General features: G+C 40.5%; 1 protein-coding gene across 2 annotated transcripts in view; it reads right to left on the bottom strand.

Annotated features, from left to right (window-relative positions):
- Window positions 1-18,612, bottom strand: part of TMEFF2 (transmembrane protein with EGF like and two follistatin like domains 2) — an 810,050-nt gene that overhangs the window by 206,525 nt on the left and 584,913 nt on the right. For both annotated transcript variants that reach the window (XM_075831276.1, XM_075831277.1), the window contains exon 7: window positions 14,516-14,575. In XM_075831276.1, the coding sequence (XP_075687391.1) occupies window positions 14,516-14,575 (60 nt within the window). The remainder of the gene's footprint in view (window positions 1-14,515; window positions 14,576-18,612) is intronic.

Below are 18,612 nucleotides of genomic sequence, written 5' to 3'. Positions count from 1 at the left end.
GGGGGGACAAAACATATGTATTGGGGTTATTCCCCCTGATGTCTTAAGACCTTAGAAACACCCCTGGCTGCTAGTGATGCATCAATAGGTCACTTAGGAAACCCAGCGATGCAGCTGAAAGTAGTCACAGCACTCCACCAGTAGTAACAGAGGCCCCACAACTTCCCTAATAGTCACAACAAGCCCCCCACATCCCCACTAGTCAAAACAGCCCCCAATTTCCTTTTCTCTAGTGGCTACAGGATGGCCAACCCCCCCTTCCTCTGCAGGAAGCCTCAGCAGAACTCCCCCCGCAATCCCCAGTCCTAGTAATCAAAATAAAGTGACAGTCCCCGGTTTTAGCTAAAGATGTAACGTTCGTTGTGGAGTGCAGAGTATACTTAGCTGGGGCCCTTCATTTAGCTTGTTGTGCCGCTGATCTGCCGATACCCAGGCCCTGTCTTCTGTCATCCAAGATGGCCACCGCGCTTTTCAGATACCCGATGCACACTGTACTTCGGTAGTCCGAAACAATCTTCCCTATCCAATTGGCTAGCGCTGCTCCGGCACTCCTCCCAGTGTTTGTTTACACATTCGGGCACCATTATTTTTATTGAGCATTTATGGGAATTCAATACCAAAATTATGTTTATTATTACATGATATGTATTATGTATTTTCACATGTATTGCATTATGAATTGTGTAAATTATTCTTGATTAGTTCAATTCTGCATATTGTTATATATACCTGACAGTTTCTGTATCACATTGCTTGAGAAAGACCCTGTGAGTCCTGCAACTTCTTCATTTGCTCGATGTCTTGGACCCTGGATCAAGGTCAAGTTCGCCTGGCACCCTCTCTGGTTTTTTTTAAATATAAATACACACGCACACTTTTGCAGGTGATTATAAATTGTGACAATTGCAAGGTTTCTTTATAGTAAGTAAAAAAAATAATATCTCTTAATCCATTAATATCTAGGTGAACCTAACAACAGACAATAAAGAGCAGGTTCCAAAGTTTCTCTTTTTCTGGAATGTAATTCAGCTTGTCTACTGCCTAATGATTGACTTAGTGCCACTGGGCACTCTTGTCATTTATTCTATTTTCTAAGCCTTAATAAAATCAATCAGCCAAGGATATCAACTTAACAGAAAAACATCAATTAGAATAAAGGCATTACATTTGATGCCAACACTGATACACAAATAGGAAGATGTAGTGCTGAAATAAAATAGTTGCCAACAGTCCCGAATTTGTCGGTACTCTCCGTTATTTACAGAGACAGTCCCAGACGTGTCCCGGCAACTCCCTTTTTCGATTGTATCTGCATCCTCAAGACGCAGATACAATTGAATATTATGGCAGAGCAGGAAACTATCCGGCCCCTGCTCTGCCATTCACTTCTCCAGGAGCAGAATCCCCATCCAGATAGTAGCCGACAGTCTTTCTGGGGATTCTGCTCCTAGAGGTAGCCCCTGATGTCACTGTCCATATATGGACAGAAATGTCAGGGGCTCCTCCAGAAGAGGAATCCCCGGCCAGTGCATCGGCAATGCTCTGACTGGGGATTCCACTCCAAGATGAGCCCCTGTCTAGGATCAGAATCCCCGGCCAGAGCGTTGCCGATGAACTGGATGGAGATTCCAATGCTGGAGGAGCTTCGGCAACGTTCTGGCAAGGGATTCCACTCCTAGAGGGATCCCTAATGGAGCTTTCTACAGGAAGGGGCATGTGGCGCTATCTACAGGGGTGTGTGTGTGGCACTACCTACAGGGGGTGTGGATGGAACTCTCTACAAGGGGGTGTGTGTGGCACTATCTACAGAGGGCACTGTGGCATTATCTACAGAGGGCACTGTGGTATTATCTACAGAAGGCACTGTGGCATTATCTACAAAGGGCACTGTTGCATTATCTACAGAGTGCACTATTTACAGTCGGCACTGTTAAATTATCTACAGGAAGCTGTGTGTGGCAATATCTACAGGAAGAAGTGTGTTGAACTATCTACTGGGGGTAGTGTGGAGCACCATCTACAAGGAGCACTGAGTGTGGCACTATCTACACTGGTTTTTACGCTACCAGTAGTGGTCAGCACATATTTCCTAGACATAGTGATAAAGTGAGACATCACCTGCCTGTAAACAACCAGATAACCAGAGAGAGATACCGGCCACCATAGTAGTTGTCAGCCAAACTTGTGCAGAAATTTTTGTTTGTTTATTTGTATGCAGAGAATCTGGGAAGAAAGCCATGCCCCACTAGCCACACCCACCAGATAATCTGTGCCCCAAAAACACACCCACCATAGAAGCCACACCCTAAGTGTCCCTGGAAAAAATGTCAAATGTTGGCAACTATGAATTCACCAGGCTGCTATTCTGCTATGTTAACACAATAAAAGCCCTGAATGAGAAAATATTTGAGCTTCAAAGAAAAGTAATTTATTTTGCTTTTCTTATGTAACTTAAATATATGGAACTTCCATGATATCCTGTACAATAAAGTACAAAACTGAAGTGTACTGACCTGGAAAAAGATCTTATTAGGAACAAAATGGGCTGAAGCTTTCTGTTCAAAGAAAGATTTGAAGTTCTAGTCATAACTTTCTCATCTCTATCAATTATCTGCCAACGTCTCAGTTAACACTTCTTTTCCTTTACACTAGTGTTTTACTAAGAATTGGAATTAAAAACTTCTGCCTGGCCAGGAGCTCCACTTCTCTGTTCACTAGCATATTTACTTACAAACAGGGGGAAGAGGAGTGACAATCTGTAGACATGACACAAAATGGCACCCACGCAAAGCTTATGTAATAGTTAAAAACTGCCTAGTTAACAAAGTGCCTAATTATAGTTAAAGGGGTTTTCCACGTTCTGACAACTGATGACCTATCCACCGGATAAGTTATTAGTATATGACTGGTGCGTATCCGACACCCAAACCCCGCACCGATCCGCCACTCCGGCTGCCTCCGGGCACTGGACAATATTGCCTGAAGCAGATGGCTCCGCTCAAAGACTAGCAGCCGAGCTACAGTAATGGAGCTCTGTTCCAGTACTGCAGCTCTGTTCAAGTGAATAGGCTGCTATGCAGTGGTCAGAGCCATCTGCTTCCGACTCTAACTACTGCATACCATCCAAACATCCGATGCACGGAGGCTGCCGTAGTGGCCTATCGGTGCGGTGTCCAGCTGTTAGACACGCACCGATTACATACTGATGACCTATCCGGTGGATAGGTCATCAGTTATCAGAAAGTGGAGAACCCCTGTAACCCCTTATTGACAGGCCTAAAAAGGCCTTAATGACCAGCTACATTTTTCAGTTTTTACTTCTCTACCCTTCAGAAGCCATAACTTTTTTATTTTTTCATTGACCAGGCTATACGAGGCCTTGATTCAGGTGGGATAAATTATGTTTTCTTTCTGTGTAGTTTGGGGATACAAATACATTATTGTGTAGTTTATGTAATTTATTTTTGAGGCAAAAATGTAGAAAAAAAGTTTTATGCTAAATAACCTGTTAAATTAATTATTCATGGAATTACGGTCGTGTAGATACCTAAAATGTGTAGAGTGTTTTTATGTAATGTATGGGCAAAAAATATATATTTTATACTAAATAATGACTTTTGTGGGCATTTCTTTATTATTTTTTTATGACATGTTTTTTTTTAATCCCATGAAGGGATAACGTTTTAGTAACTTTAATTTTTACTTATAATGATAGGCAGGTTCCTGCATTTTAATACATTACACTGTTCACCATGACACAGGCTGCAGTTAGGACAACACTTTGTGTGCCCTAACTTCAGGCTTACTGAACAGACAGTCCTGAGGTCCTTTCTAGGTCCCCAGGGCTGACTGCAGAGGGATCTCCCAGTGTCAGATCGTGTCACCAGGTTTCTGGGAAGTCCCCTTTGATCATGCCGCGGTCACAAACAAAGGTTTAAACAACTGAGGTGGGCATTTCTTCTGATCCCAGCTGTTTCTAAGAACAGGAGCTGTTAGTAATACTCATACACCTTCTCTACAGAGAAGCCAAAAGACATCACTGTCAATTCCGGACCTGCATCGCCTGCTACCAAAAGACAGTAGGAGGTCGGGAACGAGTTATTTAGCAACTACAGCTGCTCTTTAACCCCTTCAGGATCTAGCCTATTTTGGCTTTCAGGACACAGTCCCTTTTTTCAACTCTTTCAGGTGTCACTTTCTGTGGTTATAACTTTGAAATAAATTTACTTTGTGACACATTGTATTTTATCTTATTTATTTATTTATATAAAAAATATAAAAATGTAAAGAAAATTTGGAAGAACATTTTCTTACGTTTGAAATCCTCTGCTTCTGAAATGGATAATGATACCACACAAATTAGTAAAAAAAAAAAAAAAAGTCTTCTTCATGTAGGCATTCTTTTTTCTAATAATTTTTAAAGGAAGTTATAAGGCTTATAAGTTTACTAGCAGTATTTCAAATATTCAACAGAATTTGAAAAACATATTTATTTAGGCAGCACTTCAGTTTGAAGTGGCTTTGAGGGGGCCTATATATTAGAAGTGCTATTTAATACCTGCACCCTCAAAATATTCACAATAGCATTTTGAAAGTTTAACTCTTTAGGTGTTTCATAGGAATTAATACAAAGTGGATGTGAAATTTACAAAGATTCCTTTTTTTTACAGATATTAAATTTTTAACTATTTATTTCAGCAATGCAACAGGTGTTAACAGAAACACCACTCAATATTTATTACCCTGATTCTGCAGTTTTCAGAAATTTCCCAAATGTGGCCTTAGTGGGCTTCTTGACTTGTGGATTTTGGGTCCCCCTGTTTATTAGGATGCTTTCCGAACACCATTTCATGTTTGAAAAGGCCTTGAGGTGCCATAAGAAAGACTCTGAAAAAGACCCCATTTTGGAAACTACACCTCTCAACAAATTTGCTGTATCTGGGAGTGTAGTGAACATTTTGAACATTTTGACCACACAGGTATTTCATAGAAGTTACAAGAATTAAAAAATTTAAAATATTATTTTTTTTCTAAGAATATGTAATTTTATCTCAATTTTTTTTATTTCCACACGGAATACAGGAGAAAAGGAACACCAGCATTTGTTATGCAATTTCTCCAGAGAATGGCAATACCGTACATGTGGTCATAAACTGCTGTTTGTACGCACGGCAGGGCTCAAAAGAGAAGGAGCGCCATTTGGCTTATGTGAGGAAAAGAGCAAAAACCATGGCGCCACATAGTGCAGGTCAATACGATAGGCAGGTGAAGGAATTAAAAACCATGCTAACCAGATAGCCAAAGGTAATTGGCATTAAAGATCCACAAGTGCTGCTGCCAGATCCGAGCCGGTTTACACAGGTAACCGCTTGATACGATGAAGGGGTGAATGGAAAAATAGGATCTATAATGGCGCTGCTGCGTGGCAATCGAGAAAAAATTCACGAAGAATTGGTTCTTATATTGGTCCTACTAATTTATGTAATTTACTGTAATTCCCTTGATTATGTCCTTCCGTTTTAACAGTAATAATAGTTGTCTACCATCAATTGCTGTTTTTTTCCTTTCACTAAACATTTCCCCGGGAAGTACCTTCCCCTTCAGTAATTCCAGATAATTTTTCCGATAATGTATCTTTACATCACACATATATTCCGCACCCCTTATACCTAATAATACTTACCATTATGCTTCGTCCCTGTGTCTCATCAGTGTAATGCTACGCGATTTCTCGCGTTCTGCGGGTCACCATGCGTTCCATTGCCATTTGGACCTCATCGGCCACCGTAGTGTTTACAATCTCCTTGAATACAGCCGTTATTTATGCTACAGAGATTAGTATCTTCGGTCCAATTAACCACTCGTACCTTAGAAATATATTGTCCATTTAACATTCCCTTGATGTTTTTAGCAACAAACACATAATTTTTACGACTTTTTAAGACTTTTTGCCTTTTATATTTGCACGGAATTTTCGTGCTAATCATGCACATTTCATTTATTTCTCTTATTAGTTTTTAATTTTCAACCAGGCAATTCTCATACTACTTTGGATCATGTTACAACTGTACCATAACTTGTATCATGTTGTTTTTATGTGTGTATATATTTGTTGAACTTCAACCTGCCTGGTTTTGGCGGTTTTTTGGCCAATTGTCCCGTCTGAATTGGCCCAATTAAGACCATCACTGTTGTGTATATATACACATGCCTTTCTTTCTGTTTATGATGCCTGATGAAGACGCCAGTTCGGCGTTGAAACGCGTAGCCACCTTGTACAAATAAAATCCATTGATATAAGAACCAATTCTTCGTGAATTTTTCCTCGATTACCACGCAGCAGCGCCATTATAGATCCTACTTTTCCATTCACCCATTCATTTGGCTTATGTAGCACAGATTTTGCTGGAATGATTTTCTGACCTTATGTCACATTTGCAAAAATCCCTGAGGTACCAATATAGTGGAAACCCTCCAAAAGTGACCCAATGTAGGAAATTACACCCCTCAAGAAATGCATTCCGATCCAAAAATATGTAGTTTTAGTTTATTATTTTTAATATTCACAAGGAATATAGGAGAAAAGAAACCACAAAAATTGTTATGCATTTTACTCATATGTGGTGCTGTTTCGACACACGGCAGGACTCTAAAGGAAAGGATCGCAATTTGTTTTTTAACCCCTTCAGGACTCAGCCTGTTTTGGCCTTCAGGACCCAGCCAATTTTTTTCAAATCTGACATGTGTTACTTTATGTGGTAATAACGTTGGAATGCTTTTACCTATCCAAGCGATTCTGAGATTGTTTTCTCGTGACATGTTGTACTTTATGTTAGTGAAAAAATTTTGTCGATACTTTTGGTATTTATTTCTGAAAAACACCACAATTTAGAAAAAATGTGCAAAAATTTGCATTTTTCTAAATTTAAACGTATTAGCTTGTAAAACAGATAGTAATACCATACAAAATAGTTACTAGTTAACATTTCCCATATGTCTACTTTATGTTTGCATCCTTTTTTGAACGTCCTTTTATTTTTCTAGGACGTTACAAGGCTTAGAACTTTAGCAGCAATTTCTCATATTTGAAATAAAATTTGAAAAGGCTATTTTTTCAGGGACCAGCTCAGTTCTGAGGTGGCTTTGAGGGCCTTATATATTAGAAAATCCCCAGAAGTCACCCCATTTTGAAAACTGCACCCCTCAAGGTATTCGAATCAGCATTCACAAAGTGTTTTAACCCTTTAGGCGTTTCACAGGAATTAAAGGAAAGTAGAGGTGAAATTTACAAATTAAATTTTTTTTGGCGAAATTTATTTCAAATGCATTTTTTTTTTGTAACACAGAAGGTTTTACCAGGGCAATGCAACTCAATATTTTATTTCCCAGATGCTGCAGTTTTTAGAAATATCCCACATGTGGCCTTAGTGTGATAATGGACTGAAGCACTGGCCTCAGAAGCAAAGGAGCACCCAGTGGATTTTGGGCCTCCTTTTTTTTAGAATATATTTTAGGCACCTTGTCAGGTTTGAGAGAGGTCTTGTGGTGCCAAAACAGTGGAAACACCCCAAAAGTTACCCCATTTTGGAAACTACACCCCTCAAGGAATTTATCTAGGTATATAGTTAGCATTTTAACCGCACAGGTTTGTGGTAATAAACTGCTGATTGGACCCACACCAAGTCTCAGAAGGGAAGGAGTGCCATTTAAATTTTGGAGCACGGATTTTACTGGATTGGTTTTCGGTGCCATGTCGCGTTTGCAACGCCCTGGAGAGACCAAAACAGCGGAAACCCCCCAAAAGTGACCCCATTTTGGAAACGACACCTCTCAAGGAATTTATCTAGGGGTATAGTTAGCATTTTGACCACACAGGTTTTTTGCAGAATTTAGTGGAATTAGGCAGTGAAAATGAAAATCAACTTTTTTTCTGAAAAAGCATAGAAATTTTAAATTTTTACAAGGAATAAAGAAAAAAGAACCACCACATTTGTAAAGCATTTTCTCCTGATTATGGCAATACCCCATATGTGGTAATAAACTGCTGATTGGACCCATGGCAGCGCTCAGAAGGGAAGTAGCACCATTGGGATTTTGGAGCTCGGATTTTGCTGGATTGTTTTTCGGTGCCATGCCGCCTTTGCAACGCCCTGGAGGGACCAAAACAGTGGAAGCCCCCCAAGTTACCCCATTTTGGAAACACCCCTCAAGGAATTTTTCTAGGGGTATAGTGAGCATTTAGACTCCACGGGTCTTTTGCAGAATTTATTAGAATTAGGCGGAGAGAATTAATATCACAATTTTTTTCCACTTAAATGTTGCATTTTCTCATTTTCACAAGGGATAAAGAAGAAATAAACAACCAATTTTTGTAAAGCTATTTCTCCCGGGTACGGAAAAACCCCACATGTGGTCATACATTCTTTTCATTAGAAATGAATTAACCCTTTCAGGACTGATCCATTTTTTGCTTTTTTATTTTCGTTTTTCACTACCCGCCTTCCAAGAGCCATAACTTTTTTCTTTTTCAGTAGATTGATGTGAGAGCTTATTTCTTGCGGGAGGAATTGTAGTTTCTATTGATACCATTTAAAGTGCCATAAAAAGTACTGGGAAACTGAAAAAAAATAGGAAAATATAGGAATATAGGAAAAAAATCTGATTCCATTTTTTGGGGTTTTTGTTTTTACAGCTTTCGCCGTGCGGTAAAAACGAAAACTACAGCGATTTTGGTGGTTTAAATTATTTCAGTTTTTTACGGTGTTCACCGTGCGAGTTAAATAATGGTATATTGTAATAGTTCGGCCTTTTACGGACGTAGCTATATCAATTCTGTTTATTTTTTTACATTACTTTTGAAGAAAAATGGGAAAAGGTTGTTTTTTTTTTAACTTTAAACTTTTTTCTTTCTCACTACTAATAACTTTAATTCTTCTACACATTTTATTATTCCCCTTAGGGGACTTGTACCAGCGATCATTGGATCCGCGGGTACAATATGCTGCAATACTAATGTATTGCAGTATATTGTTATTTTTACAGACTCCTGTAACAGCCCGATCGCTGTTCCTGTCCGTTAGTACCGGGTGTCAGCTGTAATACACAGCCGACACCCGCAGCGTACGTGAGCCCGCTCCATACATCAACCCCCGCACCATGACGTGCTATTAAGTCAAAGTGCTCAAAGGGGTTAATGCACAGCGGATGGTGTGAATATTGCAATTTTCCACTGATATGCCATTTTAGTGCATATGTCGTGCCCAGTTTGTGCCCCTGAAGACAAATACCTCGTAAAGCGTTAAGCGGGTTCTCCCGGGTATGGCGATGCCATATATGTGGGCACAAACTGCTGTTTGGGCACGCTGCAGGGCTCAGAAGGGAGGGACGCCATTTTGCTTTTGGAGCGCAGATTTTGCTTGGAAGTTTTTCTGTTTTGGGTTTTGCTGGTATTTCAGTTTATAATGTGGGGGCATATGTAATCTGTGCGGAGAACATCAGGGCATAATAGGAGGTTATAATAATGCGGTAAATAAATAATAATTCATAGATATGTGACCGGTGTCACACTGATAAATGGTGTCGGATGTTATCCGCTTTTAGAAAACACTGCACATTTTGCATCGCCATATTCCTGGGAGCCAGAACTTCTTTCTTTTTTCACCACCGGAGCTGCGTGAGGGCTTATTTGTTGCAAGACAATCTTAACTTTTCATTGGTACCATTTTGGGATACATGCGATTTTTTTGATCACTTTTTATTACATTTTTTTGCAAGCCGGATGACCAAAAACAAGCAATTCTGAATAATGTTTTTTAGTTTATTTTTTGCGGCGTTCACCGTGCACTATAAATGACCATTATATTTTATTCTGCGGGTCGGTACGATTACGGCGATACCATATGTAAATAGGTTTTTTTTTATGTTTTGCAGCGTTTGCGCAATAAAATCACTTTTTTATAAAATAATTTATTTTCTGTGTCACCATATTCTGAGAGCCATAACGTTTTTATTTTTCAGTCAAAAAAGCTGTGTAAGAGCTTGTTTTTTGCGGGACGGGTTGTAGTTTTTATCGGTATTATTTTCGGGTACATGCGACTTTTTGATCACTTTTTATAGATAAGGACTTGGTGACCAAAAAATAGCGATTCTGGTGTCGTTTTTTATTGTTTTTTTTTGGGGTGTTCATCGTGCGGGAAAAATAACATTATAGTTTTATAGTTGGGGTCGTTACGAACGCGGTGATACCAAATATGTGTACTTTTTTTAACATGTTCATTTTTTTCCTATAATGAAAGACTTATTTTAGGAAAAAAATGCAGTGTTTGTTTATATAACTTCTAACTTATTTTTGCACTTTTTTTAAAACATTTTTATTATCTTTTTTTTACTTTTTTCACTGTCCCACTAGGGGACACTTAGACTTGCAGCTCTGATCGCTGCTGGAATACATGACACTACACACGTAGTGTAATCTATTCTAACTGTCATTGTGACGTAACTGTCACACTGACAGGAAGTCTCGGAGGACCGGCCGGAGGCTGCTCCTCCAAGGCTTCCGTACATAGCGACCCAGAGGTCATTGTCTGACCTCCGATTGCCGTGACAAGCATCGGTAGCCCCCACGATCACTTCGTGGGGGCTGCCTCTGTGCTTCAAACCCCTTAAATGCGGCGACGGCAATCCGTCGCCGCATTTATGGGGTTAATTGCCGAAATTAGCGGCGATGGTCCGCTGACCGGCAAGGCTGGCGTGTCAGCTGTCAGGGACAGCTGACCTCCCGGTTCCCGGACACTGTCCGTTAAGATAGTGTGCGCTGGGAACTACTCCGCAATAGTACGTCTGGATGCGGGAACTAACCCCTCTGCAGGATGTACTATTGTGGAGCAGCGCGTGAAGAAGTTAAAGTGCAGATTTTACTGAATTGATTTTCGGATGCCATGATGAATTGTGCTGAGGTTCCAATGAAGTGTAAACCCCAAGAAGTGACCCCATTTTTGAAACTACAGTTCATCCCACAAGAAATTTATCTAGAGGTGTATTGAGCATTTTGACCACACAGGTACTTAGCAGAAATTAGTGCGCAATGAATGTTGCAGAGTGAAAACTGCCATTTTTTCATAGATATGCAATTTCAGTACCCAATATGTTGTACCCAGCTTGTGCCACTGTGAAAACACAGCCCTCTAAATACATAGTTACATAGTTGATAAGGTTGAAAAAATGCACAGGTCCATCAAGTCCCACCTATAATCTTACCTTGTTAATCCAGAGGAAGGCAAAGCCCCATGAGTTTGATGCCAATTAACAAATATTCTTTCTCCCTTTATTATTATGCAGTGTTTTATTATTTTAAAAACACCCTACACGTGGTCCTAATCTTTTGCCTGTATATACGACAGGGCTCGGGAGTGACAGAGAACCATGCACATTTGAGGCCTATTTTTGGTGATTTACACAGCAGTGGTTTACAACTACAAAGGCTCTGAGGTGAAATAATAAAAAATGTCCCAAAGAAGTGACCCAATTTTAAAAACTACACCCGCAAAGCAATAATTTTGTGAAACTTAGTATAATTTTGACAGGACATTTTCACAGTTGTTTTACAGAAATTAGTGCTCAATGGATGTTGGATATTAAAATTATTTTTTTTTCCATAGCTATGCCATTTTAGTGAAAAAATAAGTTGTGCCCAGCTTGTGACACTGGAGAAACACCCATAAATAGTTAAGTGGGCTTTCCTGAGTACTTTAATACCCCCCATATGGTAATAACCTGCTGTTTGCACTGCCAGACTCGGCAGGACCGCCATTTTGCTTTTGGAGCGCAGATTTCTCTTGGTAGTCGTGTTGTTTGGTGTTTTACTGGTATTTTTAATTTATAATGAGGGGGAATATGTAAGCTTTGTGGAGTACATCAGCGTATAATAAGATGGTACAATAATAGGGTAAATAAATAATAAAATGAAAAATCCATGGAGGTTGTGTTTTTAGGTCCTATCCATGTTTGGAGTTTGGGGAACTTCTCCAAGAAAGTGCTGTCCTGGTAGTATACAGGTGGCCTCACTTTCAGCAGAGATGATGACGTTTCGGGACAGATGTACTTGGGCCCTCCCTAGTCATAGCCATCATTTTGCATCATTGCGTTCCGAAAGTCATAAGTATTTAATTTTTCCTTTGACAGTGCCGACATTGTCCGAAGAGCTGTCGTTTTTATTGACAACATTTTGGGGTATATGCAATTTTTTTCAATCACTTTTTAGTCCATTTTTGGGAAACAAGGAGACCAAAAAAAACAAACAGCAATTCTGGCACTGTTTTTCATACATTTTTAATGGCATTCAACACGTGGTATTAGCAATATTTTAAGATTTTTCTGCAGGTCGATACGATTACGGTGGTATCAAAATGATATAGGGTTTTTTTATGTTTTACTACTCTTAAACAATAAACACTCAAATTGAAAAAAAAAATTCTAATCATGATTTAGTGTTGCCATATTCTGAGAGTCATAACTTTTTTATTTTTCCATCTACTCATCTGTGTCAGGGCTTGTTTTGTGCTGGACAAGCTGTAGTTTTTAATGGTATAATTTTGGGGTATATGCAACTTTTCGATCACTTTTTAAACTGTCAGATAGTTAAACGTGATTCGTCACTCCAGAGAACATTTTACTGTTTCCACAGCTCCTGGTTACAGAAGTGGCGTGCTTTAGGCTGGGTTCACACGACCTATTTTCAGACGTAGACGAGGCGTATTATGCCTCGTTTTACTTCTGAAAATAAGGCTACAATACGTCGGCAAACATCTGCCCATTCATTTGAATGGGTTTGCCGACGTACTGTGCAGACAACCTGTCATTTACGCGTCGTCGTTTGACAGCTGTCAAACTACGACGCGTAAAAATACAGCCTCGTCAAAAGAAGTGCAGGACACTTCTTTCAGACGTAATTTGAGCCATTCTTCACTGAACTCAATGAAGCACAGCTCAAAATTTACGGCTGTCAGAGAAGCCTCGCAAAATGCGAGGAGGAGCAATTACGGCTGAAACGAGGCAGCTGTTTTCTCCTTGAAAACAGTCTGTCATTTCAGACGTAAAAGCAAGCTAGTGTGTGCACATACCCTTACACCACTCCAGTCGACGCTTCCCAACGTACAGTCCTTGTGCTGACGTCAGAGGCAGTTTGGAACTCTGTAGTCAACAGAGGGTAGGTGATTTTTACAAGCTTTAGCACTCACTCTGTGAGTGAAATTTCACAAAGTAACTTGTGGTTTTCAGTAAGACCCATACTACTGCTTTAAGGCTCTTCTGTATGACCCATACTACTACCAATGTTTGTCTACAGAGGTTGCATGTCTGTGTGCTTGATTTTATGCACCTGTTTGCAATGAGTGTGGTTGAAACATCTAGACTCAATAATTATGAGGGGTGTCCACATACTTATTGAAGATTAGTGTATATTAAGAAATTAATCAGCACAGAATTTTGGCCCTAAAGGAGGTTTACAAATCGCAGTCAAACAGCTCCATTTTGCAAAAATCACAATGAAAAACACAAATAGGAACCTTCATGGTTCTCATCTTTCCACAAACAAATAAATTAGTATTTATAACTATAAGATATAAAGATAAAAATTATAAGGTGAAGTCAGTGTAACCCTAAGAGATCTTGTGGGAACATTTTAGTAACCAGTAAAAACAATACAAATAACACGAAGGTCTTTAACTGTGAAGATAAAAGCTGCAAGTAAAGTATGAATTATATTCATCCATATCTGTGTGGTATCTGAAGCAGAAAATGCCACCTTTTCTAGATAGATATAATCGAGTGCTATCATGTTCATTGATCTTTTAAGACCTCTCTCACACTGTCAAACAATGACTTTTAACCACCATCATTTATTCTCATGCTGTTAAAATCTCCTTTATTTCTTATGTTATAAAGAATAATTTATGTACTGCATCAAAATAAAGCACAGAATGCAAATGTGCGCTGACACCTGTAATACAATTCATCAGCCGTTACCTTCTGCAGCTGTTTGGGGTCAGAAGTCTATGATTATGGCAGAGAAATTATTGACGTTCACTAACAAGAAAACAACAACCGCAGTCTGAATATGCGCTTAAAATCAACAATGATTTTATAGTACAGTGCAGACAACCTGCTGTCATTATCCATGATTGCTCCCCATGTAACACACAACCATTATAATCTGGAAACCAGCGTATGCATCTTGGTACACTAGATGACCCTTTGCAAAACGACTAAAAAATGATTTTAACATCACCATTAATCACCATTTTCTCTGACATTTGCTTTCTCGTCATTTACTTGGATTTCAGATATAAGGTAATAAATAAATGGAGCTTTGAACATGTTTTGCTTGAATATATTTTTAAGTAATTTTTAAGTACATGTCCTTTTGTCCTTTTAAATTTACTAGTGTCACTCTCCATAAGAAACCAAATCTATAAGTAACAAATAATATACATTTTCTGCAGAAGTAGATTACACTTACCTGCATAGTCTGTCCGTGCATAATGACTGTCCTCCGATTTTGTTGTTGCTGTTGTGTTTTCTGCAAGAATTACATATGAACAAGATTAGTAGCTATATTATTAACAGTTGATATGTCAGCATGTAAACATTTCATTTAAGAAATCAACCTCTGACCGCACATGTGACTTACATATGTTTCTTTTTTGAAATGCATACAGTAATATAATTTGTCTCTGTTCTCGGACAGGATATAAAAAGTACAGGTTGGGTGTCACCTAGGTAATGGTGACCACAACATAATAAGTTTTCATGTATCCTTTATTAGATGTTTGGTAGGGTACCTACAGAAACACCAAACTTCAGAAAGGCCAATTTTCATGGGCTAAGGGATGACATTAAGGCATAAACTGGGAAATTGACCTAAAAAATAAAAACACACAAACTAAATGGGACATTTTTAAAAGTCACTAAGATAGGTCCTGTGAAAAATACATACATTATGGGAATAAACAAGATGAAACCGATATCAAATTAAACAGTAAGGACACGTTCAGACGTGGCAGAATTGCTGTTGAATTCCGCTGAGGACAGTCCGCAGTGGAATTCCGCAGCTGCCGTTTTTTTACATTTGTTTCTTTACATTTTTTAGGAAAGTTAGTTCAGACATTGCGGAAAATAACTGTGTGCAAATTCGACTGTGGTGCAGAATTTTCCCTCCGCAGCATGCACATTATGTTGCGGAGAAGTAGCGGAATTTCACTGCGGATTTCAGCCTTTGTAATGCAAAAACTGAAATATGTGGCAAGTCCGCTGTGATATCTGCAACATCTGAATTACCTGTCAAATATGCAAATGTTGCTGCAGATTCGTTGCGTAATTGCCCTGAATCTGCACCAACATTTAAAGTGGAAAAATTCTGCCACGTGTGAACGTGGCCTAAGGGGGGGCAATAAATGATAAAAAGAAAGCGTTCAAACTACTAAAGCAGGATAGTAGTGACGAGGCATTAGAAAATTACAAAGGAAAACATAAGTTGTGTAAAAGACAAATAAAGGCAGCAAAGATTGAAATAGAGAGATTCATTGCCAAAGAAAGTAGAAATAACCCAAAAATATTTTTTAAATACATAAACAATAAGAAACTGAAAACTGAAAGTGTTGTCCATCTCAAAAATAATCTGGATATAATGGTGGAGGAGGATAAGAAAATACAATCTATTAAACACAAATGTCTCTATTGTATTTACACATGAAAATCCAATGTCAGACGACACGATTAGGGATAAAGCAAATTCCACAGAGGGATCTGGGAAAGCTGAAGTTTTGGGCAGAGAAATGGCAAATGAGGTTTAATGTGGATAAATATAAGGTTATGTACTTTGGATGAGGAAACATATTTTATAATTATGCATTAAATCAGGGGTCTCAAGCACGCGGCCCGCGGGCCGCATGCGGCCCCTGGGGCTGTCATCTGCGGCCCGCGGGACACAGAGCCGCTAGTATCGGCTCTGCTCCGAGACTCTGGAATTCCCTGACATCGCTGTCCACATATGAACAGCGATGTCTGGGGCTTCCCCAGAGTGGAGTACTGGGCAGAGCGCTAGTACAGGCTCTGCTCCGGGACTCTGTGGAATTCCCTGACATCGCTGTCAACATATGGACAGTGTGTCAGGGTCTTCCCCAGAGTGGAGTCCCGGGCAGAGCGCTAGTATCGGCTCTGCTCCGGGACTCTGTGGAATTCCCTGACATCGCTGCCCATATATGGACAGTGTGTCATGGTCTTCCCCAGAGCGGAGTCCCGGGCAGAGCGCTAGTACAGGCTCTGCTCCGGGACTCTGTGGAATTCGCTGACATCGCTGCCAATATATGGACAGTGTGTCAGGGTCTTCCCCAGAGTGGAGTCCCAGGCAGAGCGCTAGTATCGGCTCTGCTCCTGGACGCTGCGGAATTCCCGGACATCGCTGCCCATATATGGACAGTGGCAGGGTCTTCCCCACAGCGGAGTCCCGGGCAGAGCGCTAGTACAGGCTCTGCTCCGGGACTCTGTGGAATTCCCTGACATCGCTGTCAACATATGGACAGTGTGTCAGGGTCTTGCCCAGAGTGGATTCCCGGGCAGAGTGCTAGTACAGGCTCTGCACCGGGACTCTGTGGAATTCCCTGACATCGCTGCCCATATATGGACAGTGTGTCAGGGTCTTCCCCAGATCGGAGTCCCGCGCAGAGCGCTACTATCGGCTCTGCTCCGGGACGCTGGGGAATTCCCTGACATCGCTGCCCATATATTGACAATGTGTCAGGGTCTTCCCCAGAGTGGAGTCCCGGGCAGAGCGCTAGTACAGGCTTTGCTCCGGGACTCTGTGGAATTCCCTGACATCGCTGCCCATATATGGACAGTGTGTCAGGGTCTTCCCCAGAGCGGAGTCCCGGGCAGAGCGCTACTATCGGCTCTGCTCCGGGACGCTGGGGAATTCCCTGACATCGCTGCCCATATATGGACAGTGTGTCAGGGTCTTCCCCAGAGCAGAGTCCCGGGCAGAGCGTTATTATCGGCTCTTCTCCGGGACTCTGGGGAAGCTTCTGACATCGCTGTCCATACATCGACAATGATGTCAGGGGCTTCCCCAGAGCAGGAGTCCCAGTCTACGGTAGGCACTGCTGTGGCGGCATCTATGGGGGACACTGCTGTGGCGGCATCTATGGGGGGCACTGCTGTGGTGGCATCTACGGGGGGCACTGCTGTGGCGGCATCTACGGGGGGCACTGCTGTGGCGGCATCTACGGGGGGCACTGCTGTGGCAGCATCTATGGGGGCACTGCTGTGGCAGCATCTACGGGGGCACTGCTGTGGCGGCATCTATGGGGGGCACTGCTGTGGCGACATCTACGGGGGACACTGCTGTGGCGGCATCAACGGGGGGCACTGCTGTGGCAGCATCTACAGAGGGCAATGCTGTGGCAGCATCTACACAGGGCACTGCTGTTGCAGCATCTACACAGGGCACTGCTGTAGCAGCATCTACATAGGGCTCTGCGGCAGCATCCACCGAGGGCACTGTGGCACTATCTAAAAAGGGGCTGCCCAATTTTGACATGTGTGCTAACTGAGCCGCCGGACTGCATTTAGCGACACTTAAACTGGAAAGCTGGATTGTTGAAATAAGCACGGTGAGAAATATCTCAAATTTTAAACCTACCGGTATTATTGTAGTCACATAGTGTTATAGTAGTTCAAATAACTAATTGATTAACAATAATTTTGTATTGTATCAAATTTGAAAGTAATGCGGCCCGACCACTTCACATTTTTTCTATATGCGGCCCACTTACCCGGCTGAGTTTGAGACCCCTGCATTAAATGGTAAAACTACTACTGAAACAGATATTGGTGGACAGTACATTTACCTTTACCAACCAGTGCCAGGCAGCTGCTGCCAATTCAAATAAACTCATGTGATGCATCAAAAGAGTCATAAATGCTCGTAACAAGAACATAGTTTTGCCTCTATACAAATCACTAGTCAGACCACATATGGAATATTGTGTACAATTTTGGACATGACTGGACTAGAATGGGTGCAAAGAAAGGCGAACATGGTAATTAACCCCTTAGGGACCGGGACAATTTTGGCCTTGAGGACAGAACAATTTTTTTATATTTCCCTCTTTGCATCCTGGCTCATAACTTTATATTTTTTGTACGACGTTGCTGTATGAGACTTCGTTTTTTGCAGGACAAGATGTACTTTATGTAGGTAAAAATGTTTGGTACACTTACATTATTGTTTAATTTATGTACATTTTTATTTTGGCAAAAATGTACACCATACACCGATCATCATAATTAATGTGATATATTTATTGTACAAGTTGTTACGGACGTGGCGATACCAAATATGCATATATTATTTCATGTTTTGGGACTTATATTTAAAAAAAGTTTATTTATTGTAAACAATGTGTATTTCTGTAGGTTTTTTTTTTACTATTTTTTTATTTAACATACATTTTTATTAAGTTTACTTTTTTTTTTTAATCCCAAAGACGGATTTTTCATTTTGATTTTGATTTTTTTAACTTTAATGTGCAGGCATATATCTATATGCCAGTACATTGG

Source organism: Rhinoderma darwinii, chromosome 6, assembly GCF_050947455.1.
Source record: "Rhinoderma darwinii isolate aRhiDar2 chromosome 6, aRhiDar2.hap1, whole genome shotgun sequence".
Taxonomy (NCBI): Eukaryota; Metazoa; Chordata; class Amphibia; order Anura; family Rhinodermatidae; genus Rhinoderma; species Rhinoderma darwinii.
The sequence above is the reverse complement of the archived record's forward strand: the minus strand, read 5'-3'. Positions and strand labels throughout refer to the sequence as shown.